General features: G+C 37.6%; 1 protein-coding gene across 1 annotated transcript; it reads right to left on the bottom strand.

Moving 5' to 3' along the window:
• Window positions 1-238: 238 nt before the first annotated feature.
• LOC101486948 (dpy-19 like 4) lies at window positions 239-12,398 on the bottom strand. Its single transcript, XM_004569260.2, has 19 exons — window positions 12,026-12,398; window positions 11,752-11,901; window positions 9,899-10,023; window positions 9,720-9,810; window positions 9,406-9,527; window positions 7,667-7,812; window positions 7,382-7,505; window positions 7,154-7,288; window positions 6,782-6,913; window positions 6,554-6,655; window positions 6,381-6,454; window positions 6,121-6,279; window positions 4,693-4,812; window positions 4,476-4,596; window positions 3,205-3,261; window positions 3,031-3,113; window positions 2,811-2,943; window positions 2,341-2,499; window positions 239-1,958 (listed from the first exon to the last, which is right to left on the bottom strand). The coding sequence occupies exons 1-19, from the start codon at window positions 12,114-12,116 to the stop codon at window positions 1,794-1,796; spliced, it is 2,289 nt and encodes a 762-aa protein (XP_004569317.2). The 5' UTR covers window positions 12,117-12,398; the 3' UTR covers window positions 239-1,793.
• Window positions 12,399-14,020: the final 1,622 nt, after the last annotated feature.

Below are 14,020 nucleotides of genomic sequence, written 5' to 3'. Positions count from 1 at the left end.
CCTTTTTTTCTGTTCTTTGTCAAGGTGATCCCTCACTCTGTCAGTAAGAGGTCTGGGCTCTGAGGAGGCCAATCCATGACTGATAGTGCTCTACAGTGTTTTTCTATGCAGGCTCTTGTGTAATTTGGCATGCCTCAGCCACATCATCTTTAAGAACAGCGACTTGATACAAACACTTGCACTAAGACCATTTCTGATGAGGCTAATGATAATGTTAAAAGAACCACACAAGAAGAGCTCAGTGTTATATTTATTCACCTCACACACTCACCACACGGCCACCTTGTTATCTGTATGACAGCACCAAGAGGAATTCATCACCAAAACCCTAAGGTAACAGCTCGGGGATAGGAAATTATCAGTCATGCCTGGAAGTGATGAATACAGACATGGCAGCCATGTCTTTACATAAGGCATCCAGGACCAGCCTCCACCACCTTAAAATGCTGAAAAAGCTCAGTTTAGAAGATTGCAGAAGGTTGTGCAAGTCCTGGATAGTTCAGTCAACCCTTTTTATATAGGCCATGAATACAACCATCTCATGTCAAAGAAAAAAAAAAAAAGCAGAGCACAATAGGAGCAACCAGTGAGTTCAGACATATAAATGTGTGTGTAAAGACATGCCTACTTCAGATATCAGTTATTTTCAGTAGATTTCAGGCAGCAGTAACAAATAAAAACTGATAACACTTTTCTGGACAATCTTCTTCCACTTCCCTTTAACAGATCAGAGCACACAACAAGCAGCAAACAGTACAGAGAGACGCCTTTCCCACGAAAGCCGACCAAAGCAGCAACAACCCTTCAAAGAACAGCGCGTACACATGCACTGCATGAGTATTTCATGAGCAAACAAAGGCAGAGCGTGACAGAAAGCAAGAGCATGTATGCTTGTCACTATTTGGTTTTTTGGTAACCTTAAAATTACATAATCAAGCGAAAAACTATTCTGACTAATCTTACGTGTTATCCTGTTATAAAGCACTTTCATTTTGAAATTCTTGATTGCCGATTATGATTATTAGCTCAGTGATTCAGTCTAATTATTTCCTTTAAATCAAGACAAAAATGATCCAACTATGCTAGTATAATACATGAAATTCATAATTTAGACAGAAGACACCCATTTCTCTTTAAGTAGACAACAGTAGCGTGATTATAACACATGAACAGAACAGAAAAGCAAAACATTTAAGACAAAAATCAAATTAAATGCATAAAGATTTATCCCCCCCCCCAAAAAAAAGGGTCAAGAGCCACACTGGAGTGTCTGTGGAGCTCTGGTTTGAGCTAAATGCTAATGCCATAATTTTTTAATCAGCACCCTAACTGATGTTGATTCAAAGGTCTATAGTTTTGCAGGTGTTTAAAAAAATAAACTTGATAAAAGTGATTGAAAATAAAGGAAAGGAACATAATTATGCATCCTATCCAATCACTGTCAGCACAAAAGGACCAATCAGTGAACAGGATTAAACCTCTGGCTGCTTCATTTCATGGCAAACACTTTCCCCTTCTCAGCCTACACTGATCTCTGCGACTCACACCTTCATTAAAACCATTCATAGTAACATTAACAGTAACACATGGCTTATAAAACTACAGTACAGTGATTAATAATATGGCCGTCCATACATGTTGTTTGGCCGGTGCAGTGTGCTCAGCTGAGCCTCACTGTTTGAATGTGCAGCTTCCCCACTGACACCATGATAATCAGAGTTTTTTCGCCCCGGTGTGCCGATCTGTGGATACGATCAGGAACACCTGAGGAGGGGCAGAGCCACGCTTGGCCGTCAGTACTGAAAGGAGATGACAGAGTTCACTTTGTAGATGTGGTACGAGCGGTTCCAGAAAACCCGTGTGAAGTAGTTTGTGTAGGGCGAGTAGTTCATCTTTATCTCGTGGCAGAATCGTCCATATTTGGAGAAGGAGTATATCTCACCTTTGTCATAGACGATCTGCAAGAGACAAACATACAGATCATGAGTGAAAGTATAAAAGACTCGAATTCTGTAGAGTTTGCAAAATATTCTGCAACTAATGTCTTGATTATAGCTAGATGATTGTTATTAATAATACTTATCCAAAGTAGTAGCAGAAAATGATTTATTCTTGGACTCCGCTAGAGTAGCTATGCGTGATTTAAAGTTAAAAATAATCTTCATTGATCATATTCTGGGTTCTTAGTGTAGCCACTGTCTGAAACATGCTATTTTAGCTCCTTTTCCTTTAAGGTCAACCATCTTCAAAAGATCTAATCAGAGGACCATATTATTGATATCCACTCAAAATTGTTCAATCTGTAAGAAATCTATAACGGAGGAAAGGGTTTAAACTCACATGTCCGTTGGAGATGTCGAGCAGGTCTTTGATCCTACAGCCCTTATTAATAGTGAGCTCACTACAAATCGACTCTTCGATGATCACGTAGTTCGTTTTTTGGGCGGTCAGGAGCTTGTAGATGTCCTCTGCAGATCTCATTGCGTACACCTGGTACGTCTGGGAAAGGAAAGATTACCTCCTTTTATTTTCTGTTAAACTTCAGTTAATTTCATTTCAATATTATTTGTGTTGCGCCAAATCACAAAAACAGCCAGTTTAAGGTGCTTTACATTTTAAAGACCCAACAATAAAACTAATAATTTACTTTGAAACATGTGGAACATCAGTCTCTGTTTGGACTAAAATTCACATTCAGCACTTTAACCAATATGACTAACAGGCATTTTTTATAGCTGATTATAAGACACAAGTATCTTCTTGACAGCAGCACTGTTAAGGTAACAGATATGTTGTCAATGAAAACTCACATCTTCAGTCCTCTTCAGCAGGTTGATGTCTGAATAAAGAGGTAAACTAGTTACAGCTGAACCCGAACACAACTTCACTGCTCCCAGCAGCTGTGGACTGCCTGCGAACACAGCTGCCACCGGAGCCTGTGACCTACATGAGGAGGAAAGACGATGGTTGATGCCATGATAAAATACTTTACAAATATCTTTATAAATACAGGAAGTTCTAAAGACCCACTTGATCCAGCTCATCAGCTCCACTGTGTCTCCATCGTAGAACTCCTGCAGTTCTGATAACTCTGCTAAGACGCGAGGGGAGAACTGCAGAATGGGAGAGAAAGAGCGTTACGCAGGAGATATAAAGTGTGTCTAACATAAAGAGCTCCCACGTAAAAGGGGCTGAACGCCTCACCTCTCTCCACAAACTGAAGCAAATGATTGTGGGAACAGCTGTGCTCAGAATCAAGGACTGGAGGGTAAAAAGAAAAGAAAACACGGTTAGCAACTGTGTCGATACTTACTCCTTTCTCTTCATGAGGGGAAAAACATTTTTTTAAATTTAGCTTTAATGTATTTATTGAACGGTTTTGTAATATATTCAGATTTTTGTAAACGTATTTTTACTTCTACTGCCTCCTTTTACTTACTGAATGTCTTTATGTTATCTTCTTTATTTAAGTGAACTTCTTTCTGTGTAATTTTTACTTTATTGAGAGATCTATTTTGTCATATTGTATTATAATACACTATTCCTCTTCATTTAAGCTGCTTATACCAAAACGATTATAATAAAGTTCATCTTTAACTTTGATGTTTCAGTATCTTCTTTTAGCTTCTTCTTTAAGTTCTTACTTCATGTTATAAGCTAAAAAAAACGATTTAAAGATAATGATAAAGATAAGTAAAAAGTGAAAACAAATAAGTAAGTGATGTTTGAAATAAAACGTGCTTTGAATGCTCAGTTAGAGGGAATAAGTACTCCACAGGTATCAGTCCATTTACCATAAATATGGGATGAGATTATCTAAAATATTGGCAAAAGAACTAGATTTGAATGGACCAAAGATTTGTCACTGTTTAGTCATCTAACCTTTAATTTCTTCAAGATAGTAAGAAATCCTGAGATTTTCTACTGTCTTCATCAGCATAGAAATGAAATGAAATAATATGGCTGCTAATACTACCAATAGAAGCTGATATGAACAGAAGAGGACTGGGCCCAGGATAGAGCCCTGAGGGACCCCACAAGACAAATGGGCAAGGAGTGATACACACAATAGGCATACAGAAAGTCCTATCCACAAGACAGCATCTGAACAAGTGAAGAGGTCCAACAAAATCAGTACTGCATTATCACCTGAATCTAATGGGAGTAACAGATCATCGGTCAGTTTCAACAAAGCTGTTTCAGTGCTGTGAACAGCTCTGAAGCCCAAATAAAACAGTTCAAATATCTCATTTGAGTTCAGGAATGACAAACTGTGACAGGATCCATTCATTCCTTTGGATATTACCGGCAATTTATAGATAATATACTATTTGTTTGGAAACTTAGCATAAAGGTAAGTTAAAGAGACGGTATATACCTAAACCTCCCCTTCTGTGCAGACTGTATTAAAAGAAACCTGTTTACTTTAAGACATTTGGTTTTGTTTCTCATCCACTATAAACAAACATCCATACCAATACTACAGGGTGGATGGACTTCAGTTTGAGCCACTTAAACACTGTCATCCAGAGGTCAGGAGAACAAACCCCAAATGCTGTAAACATGCAGACGTATGGTGTCCATAAATACTTCATCCTGCAAGACAGAAGAACATAGGCGATGAAAAGCTGTGCTGAATAACATATGGTGAACAAACCTCAATTATTAAAAAAAAAAAAAAACCCAACGTACCCATCGAAGAGCAGAGCGAGACCCCCAAACAGCATGGTGTGGAAAACATGATAGACGACCTCTGGCTTCTCTCCTATTCCTCCATTTTCAAGGCTATAGGTTTTGCACAATGGCTGACCGCTGTGAGGGGAAATTACATTAAGATTTTAGCCAAAAGTATAAATATAATGACTGCTTAAAAACAACAACAACACAAGAGTCACCAGCATATGTCACTGTGTTATTGGGCAAACACATTTTGCTAACATAGTATCAACTACCAGTTAATTATTAATCTACTAGACACATGAAGACTGCATTTGTTATCAATTTGCATATTCAGTTCAATTCAATAGTTTGGTACAAACATTTAATTTCATTCAATTTCCCACAATATCAGCTCATCTGTTGGAAAGCTGGTTATCATTGTTGATCAACATCTGAACTTTGAATTTCATATCTCTAAGTTCATCCAGTCTTGTTTCCTTCATAAAAGAGAAACTGCAAAAATCCTGTACTGTCATTTATTCATTTTGAACTTTTAGTGCACACTTTAATTTTCACCTGCCTTGAGTATTGTAACTCTATTTTTATTTGCATCTCTCAAATCTTACTAATCCAACTTCAACTGGTCCAGAATGCAGGCTGCTAATGAGAACTAGCAGGCGTTTGCACATCATTTTCATCCTTGCTTCCCTTCACTGGCTTCCAATGAAATTCAGAATTCACTTCAAAATTCAGATACAACTCATCAAGTGCTACACGGCCAGGCTACTGCTAACACAGCAGAGCTACTGAAACCTTATAAGAGGAGTCTCAACAGCTTCTTAGATCATCCTCTCTCATTGAAAAATCAGAAGTAACCATGCTTTTGAGATTATAGGGTCTGAACCTTGGAACAGCCATCGGGAGAGTCTGTGCTTTCAACAACATCTGAAAAATTATTTTTAAACGTTAGCCTTTTATTAATACTTCTCCGATTAATTTTGGCCATACTCTCCATCTAATGAATGTATAGAAGTGTGCATGCTGGAATAAATGAATGACTGTATGTTGATTATGTGTTTGTATTAAACGTGTCACTTTTATTCAAACTGTGAAGCACTTTGTAACTGTGCTTTTTAAAAAGTGCTGCACAAATAAATGTATTATTATGAGTAACAACTATAAAGGAGCTTTTTACGACTTACGTAGTTAGCCTGTCCAAAGGTTTTGTTAAGTTAGTGGTTTGGTAACTTAGTGACAGGTGTGCCAATTCAGCTGCTGCAATTGGTCTAGCAACGTGGATCAGGTTCACCTTATCTCCACTTCTTTACCATGTTTATGCTGTTGGCAACTTGAGCAACTAGGCAACTTGAGGCTTTAAAACAAGACTTCAGAAACCAGCTGATGACAGCATGGTGCTGTCTGTTGTTAGACCAGAAAGATTTTGCACCACGAGTGTTTCACCTGAGCCTTCTGTAGATTGCCTGTAAGGCTGAAAGCAGGCAGACGGCGAGCACGAGGAAGTAGAAGGGGAGGACCGAGGCCTGCGTCAGACGTAGAAATAAGTCCTGACCGGGCGTTTGGAAACTCTCCTGGCACAAGAGGAAGTTGGGGACAAAGTCGCTGAAGAGAAGAAAAAAGAAGATTATTATGTTAGATTACATCAGATTAGTTCTCACTAATAAGGTTACTGCTCTAAGTCAATAACAAAAAACACGACTCACGTTGTTGTGTTGAGTCCAAATTTTACTTCAAGGAACTTCAATATGAAGTCACTCTCATTTGCAGCAATTAGTTTCTGTAAATAAAAAAACAAAACACTGCATTCAACCCAAAAACTGAAACTGAGTATCAGCCACTGAATGCTACACAGATGCCCTGCTCCCATATGACTTACCTTGACCAAATAACTGTAGGTGATCCCAGAGGTGAAGACCAGGTAAAAATGTAGGAAGAGCTTCATCACTCTTGCCACAAGAGGACCCACCTTCATCCTTTGCTAGAAAAAAAGTGCAAATGTTAATGGAGCTACTCCCATTTGAAAAGCTCCAAGCTGAAAACAATTTTCACTTTAAAGAGTTTATCTAATGTCATGACTGAGCTGCGAGGGGGAAGCTAACTCTACCTGGAAGTACCTCGCAAGAACCGAGCCAATGAGGAGGCTGAGCAGAGGCGAGCTGAGCAGGGCTGTGTTCTGAAACTGGAACATGTAGGCCAGGAACAAGGAGCTGAGGTACACCTTGTGGATGTCAGCCATCTGTTCATCCCAGAAATGGAGAGATGAAGAAGAAAAAGACAGCCAATCAGAGAAGAGAAAATAAAACACAGTTTTATTTAAACAGTCGGCAGGATTTTCCCTGTTTTAAACCCACAAGTTGCATTAAAAAACATCATAAATGCAAAATTGTTAGTTTAAAGTAATATAGAGTAAGAACCTGCTGCAATTTCTGAAGAAAACTGTATGAAATTTCAGAAGTTCAAGCTACGACTGTGTTACCTTACGTGGTGGCACCAGGTCAAAAGAATCAAGTAGAAAAAGACAGAAGCCTTGGATGAAGAGCACGTAGTGACTGTGTTCCCAGACCAGGAGGAAGGTGAAGGTGGTGGCACTCATGGTAAGATAGCAGAACATCTACAGAGGATGAGACTCAATCATTAGTGCAATGTTCTAGCTCACATTACTTCTTTTTTTTGTGTGTGTTAATGAGGCTCATGAGGGGCTCACCTCAGTTGAAGAGCCGATTTTGTTTCTCAGGAATCCAGTCAAAGCTGTGACCTGCCAGGAGAAGTAAGGCAGAGCCCAGTTGTCCCGCAGAGGAATAGCATGATCCACTTTGGTTGTATCTGCTCTGTGGGAGAAAAGAAACAGAATTAAATACAACTTTATTAATCATTTTAATAGAGGAGGATGTTTGTAGCATTAGTCACCAGAAAGGTTTTACTGGAATGAGAAAACATGAACAGACAGGCAAAGAAACTTCATGCTTAAGGAAACGTTTGTTCACCTTACCTGTTGATCACATACCAGGCCACGGCCAACATGCCAGCCACCCAGGTGCCACTCATCACCCAGCTGCACACAAAGAGGGCAGTGACGTAGACCGCCTGCAGGCCCAAAACTGCTCCAATGTAGAAGTAAATCGGTTCCACGAAATCCTGTTTTATCAAGGGAAGCAGTGGAAAAAGACAAAGACGGTGATCCTTAAAAAGTGTCTGTGGTCAAACCTTAAAGTGGCAGAATGAAGCCACTTTTAATTGTGATTTTTCACTCCTAATCACTTCATTATAATAATGTCCATAGCTAGCAGTACTAATGCAGCAACATTTACTCCTGCAGAAGCCTAGAGGCAGATGCTTAATGCCAAAAACACTGATGAAAACAGCTCAGCTGACGTAGGTAAGCCGGGTTAATCAGCTGTGACAGTAAAACAGGGTCTGCTTTGTTTGGGCAGCCTTATTGCTCCAAGACTTATCAAAGCATAAATTATACTGAAGTTTGACCAGTTTGAGTTTTAGGACTTGTACTAACATATTCCCACACTCTCTTTGCTTTTTCCATGTACGGTGCGTTTAACACGGGTATGTACGGCCTCTGTACCACTAGTTTCTATTTGGATTTCCATTCTCTGCTGTAAGCCAGACTTTTGTTATGCAGTCAAACCATTTATGTTTTAAACCACTCCAAAGCAATTGTATTTTATGTGCAAAATTGCACACACTTTAAACGTAATACTTGATTCTCTTTGCTGCTGCACATGACACACAAATGCAAACTAAATATGGAAATGTTCTGCTCTCTCTCATATCCCTGCTCTAACATACTCAGGATACTTGCATTTGTACAGCTGTTATAGTTAGGACTTTAACGCCTTTCATTTTAAACTATTTTTATGTAATTTATACGTACAAAAAGGGAAAAATATCTATATCTATCAGTTTCAAATGAACAGAAATGGTGAGTTAAAGCATTGTCTTATGCACTCCTTTAATATTAAAAAGCGCAAACCACTAAAACAGTGCACTGAAGCACTAACATCAGAACTATATCTTAAATATCCCACCTTAAGTATTTTTGTTTGACAGATTAAAGCCAAAAAAGCCCAAATATCTGAATACGAGGAGCACAACCTGACAGAAACAGACTTATCTGAACTGGAAATGCATAGAAACATTGCCAACATTCAGACCTTGCAGCTGAATACCAAACATTATAGTTAGCTAAATGCTCCTACACCATTAAAGTCAAATAAATGGAAATAAAAAAGCAGCATTGCTCAGTTTGGCAAAGGAACTTTTGTCCCACTCTTCTCCCTTTTCTGCTGCCATTAACCCAACCCCCCAGTATTTCTAATGCCTCACGAAAATGACTACAAAAACAAACACTGGAGGTCACATTACATCTTCAGCTCTGCATTTTGAGTCAACTGAACTATTCTGGCTATTTCCAGACAAAAGTAAATGGAGAAAGCAAAGAGAACTAATGGGTTGTTTCCCCTGAAGATGAAAGAACCTTCTGTCCAGACAGAAGGTTCTTTTATGAATTTAAAGACTCAGTCCTTTTAAGGACCCAAATCAACATTTTACTATTTATGGACCCAGGGACAAACCTTGCTTATTGAAAGAGAAGGCACTCAGCCTCCAAGAATGAGAGTGGACGTCACAGTGGTTTTTATGCTTCATTTTGCTTTGAGATACACACACAAAGAAGACAACCCAGGAAATGTAAAATCTGATTAAATAAATCCTCACCTGGCTGCCTGTGACTCTGTATATGAAGCTTGTGATGAGCTCCGGATAAAGAGACAAACGCTCGACTGCGTTAATGGTCTGACCTGAAACGGTCCTGTTATCTACCACCAGCTCATAAAACCCTGTAAAACACAAAACAACAGAGCTGAGTCATAAGGAAAGCAGAACATTAAAGTCATTATCTGTGCTATCTGTGGACTATTTTAAACTCTGAATCATATAAATCTACTCTATAATAGAGTCCAAGAATAAAAATATGGAAAAAATATTGAAAATTCGCTAAGCCTTTCATGAAGCAGGCAGTGTGCTCGTACCTCGCTCAAAGGATGGTGCTGCGATCAAACGCTTGTAGTAGTAATAATAGACCCCACTGCCTCCCTGGAAAGTGATTTCACGTTCCAGCTCCTTAGAAATATACAAAGTAAATTTTAGAGCTCGTACGATTGGGCAGCAAAGTAAAGATAAAAAAGGAAAAGAAAAAAAAGTCACCCACCTGTCGAGTTGAAAACCAGAACTTCCTGTCATGATATGTGGACAGATACACTGCATACAGCATGCCACAGGCAACAGATGCCAGACATCCAAAGAACACCCGGACTAGCCGCTGTAAGAAAACAGCTGAGGAGAAGAAGCATTAACAGTAAAAAACAACATCATCAACAAAAAAAGCTTCTGTAGGTCTTAAATGTGAGAGGAAAGATTTTTGACTCACACACTTTAAATAACCATTTTCTACCACACACTATTTCTCTTTGTAGCTGCAAACTGAGCTGAACAGAGAGATCAATATCATATACTACTATGACAAAAATAACACACAAAAAATAACATTACACCTGCCACCAAAGTACAGCCAGAGACATTTTATATTTAGTCTCCTACACATTGCAACACGTGCAAAAAAAACAAAACTTCTTCAGAGATGTCTAAAAATCTTACAGTACATACAAATTTGGTGACGTATGTACAAAAACTCTGCGAGATGGAAAAATACACTTAACTGCAATTTCAGTGTTTACTGGAAGCCACAGATGCAATATTTCATGACTCATGAAGTCGAGACATATGTTTTAGTACATTTGATCCAACACCACTGCAGGACAGTCGACTTCTGTTACTTCACCGAGTCACCATGGCATGTGTTTCAGCACCTGGTTGTACTTTTGATACCTCTCTTATCTGTATTTGAAGCATTTTCAATTACTCTCCTACAGCGTCTAACATTTACTAAGCTTTCTAAGGGTGTGCTCACAGTAGGCTCGGTTGCCTTTTACCATGTTTGAGCACAGAGCCCCCTTCCTCCTCACACTTCCCTTAATGTTTCGGGCCCCAGCGCTTCAGTTTGTCTCAGCATCTCAACTGTTCACTCTTTCATTCTCTCACTATTTTTGAACGACACAAGCATTCCTGAAAAGCTTGCTTGCAGAGCAAAATTAGGTTAAAGATTTTATGTATTTTGTGGATTCGTTATGTGGCGCTGTCTTCACTGATTTGTTATTTACCTAACCAGCTAACTTTCATAGCTGGAACTCGATTAGTGTACTTTGCCCAAAAAGAACTTGCTCAACCTTGCCCTGGCTACTTCCTTAACTCGCCCATGGCACATTTGCCGAACTGTGTCTCTGCACATCAAACAGCTCTATTAATGAGAAGGTCAGCACTCACAAGTATGTAAAGAATATTTTTAATTTTGCATGACAGTAAAAATTAAGAGATGTGTTTCATCCAATGGCTTTCTTCAGTGTTTCTGATATGCAATAAAAGCACATAAAGGATAATAATAATAATAATAATAATAATAATGGAGGTAGAAAAATTACAATCGGTCATTTCATGTCTTTAATCATACATACCAACATAATAACACATAAATAAGCTAAGGCATCGAGTCTTTACACTCAATGCTATTCCTTCTGAAATTGCAAACCACTACACTATGGAGCCACCAAAATATGACATACATAAACATGCATTTATGTAGCTTTTTTTTTTTTTTTTACTTAATTTGAAAGTACAACTACTAAACTACAAGGCTTTGCATGATTCACATTTTCTCCTCCCCCTGACTGGCTGAACCTTGCAAAGGGGGGGGTTTGAACAGCAGGTGGGTGGAGCTTCCACGCCTGAGATGTTCTTACTGACATCATTCAGAGCTACAAATGCAGAAAAACTGTCTGAAACAGAGCATCTACAGCAGACTAAAGCTTTTGTCTCACGGGGATCACTTCATGGAAGCATAATAGGTCCCCATTAATGTACAGCATGAACCTGACCATCAAATTGTTTGTTTTTTAAACGCCACTGAGCAGCGTATGAAGTGGGCTGGTATGTAAGAAATGGACTTACATGCAGATAAGCCCTTGGCTTTGACACATGACTGGGCTCTGCTTGATTCTTCCTGTTCATGCTGACCGCCTTTAACTTCACCTTCATCTTTCTGCTGCGAGCCATCAGCCGCTGCAGTGCTGGACCCATTCACCTGTTCAACATCTGGTGCTAGAGCAGAGAGAGACTGGCTGTCACAGCATCGACACAGAAATGTGCTCTGACAAACTGTTTCTCCACTGGAAGCTACACAGCTCATGTTCAGTTAGCAAACTGCTAAGTTAGCTCAACTTACGTTTGGTCTCCAGCTCCGACTCCTTTTGTTTCTCTTCCTCTTCATTATCTCCTTCCAAAGTTTCTGATTTCCGGCATCTTAATTCAGTCATGACTAAATCAAATTAAGCCAAGAGGATCTGTCTGGTGTGTTGAGGCAGCAGCATGCTAACTAAAAAGCAGTTAGCTAATCTAAGATCAAATCGATAAGATAAGCTCTTTAAGGTAAACTCAGCAGATGACAGGCTCCAAACGTTACTTTACTCAAGAGATTTTATCCTTCACGAACTTGTAGAACGACAGCGGCACAGCTGCAGAGTTTAGTTTAGTGGTGCCTGTGTGGAGGACTGAAGTTAGCGCTACTGCTGGGCGGAAGTTGCAGATGACAACAGAAAGCAGCGAAGAAGAATCCAGACCAAACTCAATGGAATATTTGTCTAATTTAAGACAAATAAACGCCAGCAAAACGCAAAATAAATAAATACAAATAAAAGAACTTTGATTATAAATAACATTTACCTTTCTAAAGTATTCAGACCACGTTTTAACACTGCCATTAACGTGTTCTTTTTCGCATTATTTCTTAAAGCAAATTTCCATTAAATTGATACCTGACATTTAAAAAAAATCTATTTATGTATTTTTAAAGTACTGTATTGGTATTTCTTTGCATTTTCATTACTTTTACTTTCTTAAAAATATATATTAGAAGTGCTTCTTGTCAGTTATTATAATCTTATACAAGGACACGTTTATATTTAATAGTGTTTCCTTTGGCAAATACTCTGTACCTTGGATGTTGTTTTTGTTTTGTTTTGAGTAAACCTTTACTTAATGAAAACTGGGAAATTTAATACTTTTATTGAAAATAATATTTAAGCACAAAACGGACTAAACACATGAATAGTACAAAAAGAAAATATAATCATTTGCAAATACAGCCAAAACATTTTAACAAATCAGTTACAATATTTTAAAAACAAACAAACATATAAATAGAGCAATAGGCTTTTTCCGATAACCATAATTGTAAAATATGTATGTTTTTTACATATTCCCAAAATATTTAATTTTCATTTCCTTCATTATCAGATCAAATTTTACTTTCCTGATAACCTGAACACACTAATAAAATTAAAAAAGGTGAGCACATGTTTTAATATCTGAATCATAGAATAAGTTATTTTTTTATCTGTTGTCTTAAGAATTCGTTGCAAGGACAGATATAAATTTGAGATGCTTTTCTCAAACTACCTTCTTGAACAACTTTCAAGTTGCCATTTGTACAATCGATGAAAGTATGTAAACACATATTGTTTAAGTAAAAACTAGTGATTTTTTTTCTACAGATTTTCATATGACACCAGCGTAACATTAATTTTTTGTGTAATTTTCAAGTTTATTGACTAGTTAGCAACTCTTTATGGTACAGAAGTTATTTCCTTTATTATTTTCTGTTTATTTATGTGTATTACTTAAATGCTCCACTTTTCTTCAAAATGTTTTTTAACATGCCTTATTTATTTGTGTTTGGGTGTTTATTAATAAAGATTTTTACAATTTTTTTTAAATAATATGCCATTTTAAATTTAAATGATAAATAAATAACAAAGGGAAAAGGTCGTGTAAAAAAATCAAACAAAAATATCACCTTTATAAGTTAGTCAAAAGAAATCAGACAATTATTTGGAGATTTTAAAAGTCTAATAGTAGTTTTTCATTGTGTTTTGTTTTGGGGTTTGTTTGGGGCTTTTTTCTTTTACAAATGGCAAGAAATGATCTAATTGCACCTTTTAAAATGTGAAGAAATTATGTACAAGCAATTTGACCATTTATTTATTATTTTAGGAAATTTTATAAAATCTTTTTCAGTGTTTATTATTCATTTTTTTGTTATAAAGACATTTTAAATTAATAATAAAGCTAACTAGTTGCAGACCCTATAACAGTCTTATGGAAAAAGAAAATTGTGTAACTGTAGTAACCCTTTTTTTTTTAAACCAGGTTTTCAAAAGTA

Source organism: Maylandia zebra, linkage group LG22 (genome assembly GCF_041146795.1).
Source record: "Maylandia zebra isolate NMK-2024a linkage group LG22, Mzebra_GT3a, whole genome shotgun sequence".
In the NCBI taxonomy this organism is placed as follows: Eukaryota; Metazoa; Chordata; class Actinopteri; order Cichliformes; family Cichlidae; genus Maylandia; species Maylandia zebra.
This window is presented reverse-complemented; position numbering and strand designations above follow the sequence as displayed.

Bases quoted from the DNA above. Each gene is read 5' to 3' on its own strand.
- LOC101486948 (XM_004569260.2), bottom strand. From the start codon at position 12,116: ATGACTGAATTAAGATGCCGGAAATCAGAAACTTTGGAAGGAGATAAT. The intron at 11,902-12,025 runs GTAAGTTGAGCT...TCTCTGCTCTAG, and splicing joins GTCGGAGCTGGAGACCAAAC to CACCAGATGTTGAACAGGTG. The intron at 7,506-7,666 runs GTAAGGTGAACA...TTTCTCCCACAG, and splicing joins GCCTGGTATGTGATCAACAG to AGCAGATACAACCAAAGTGG.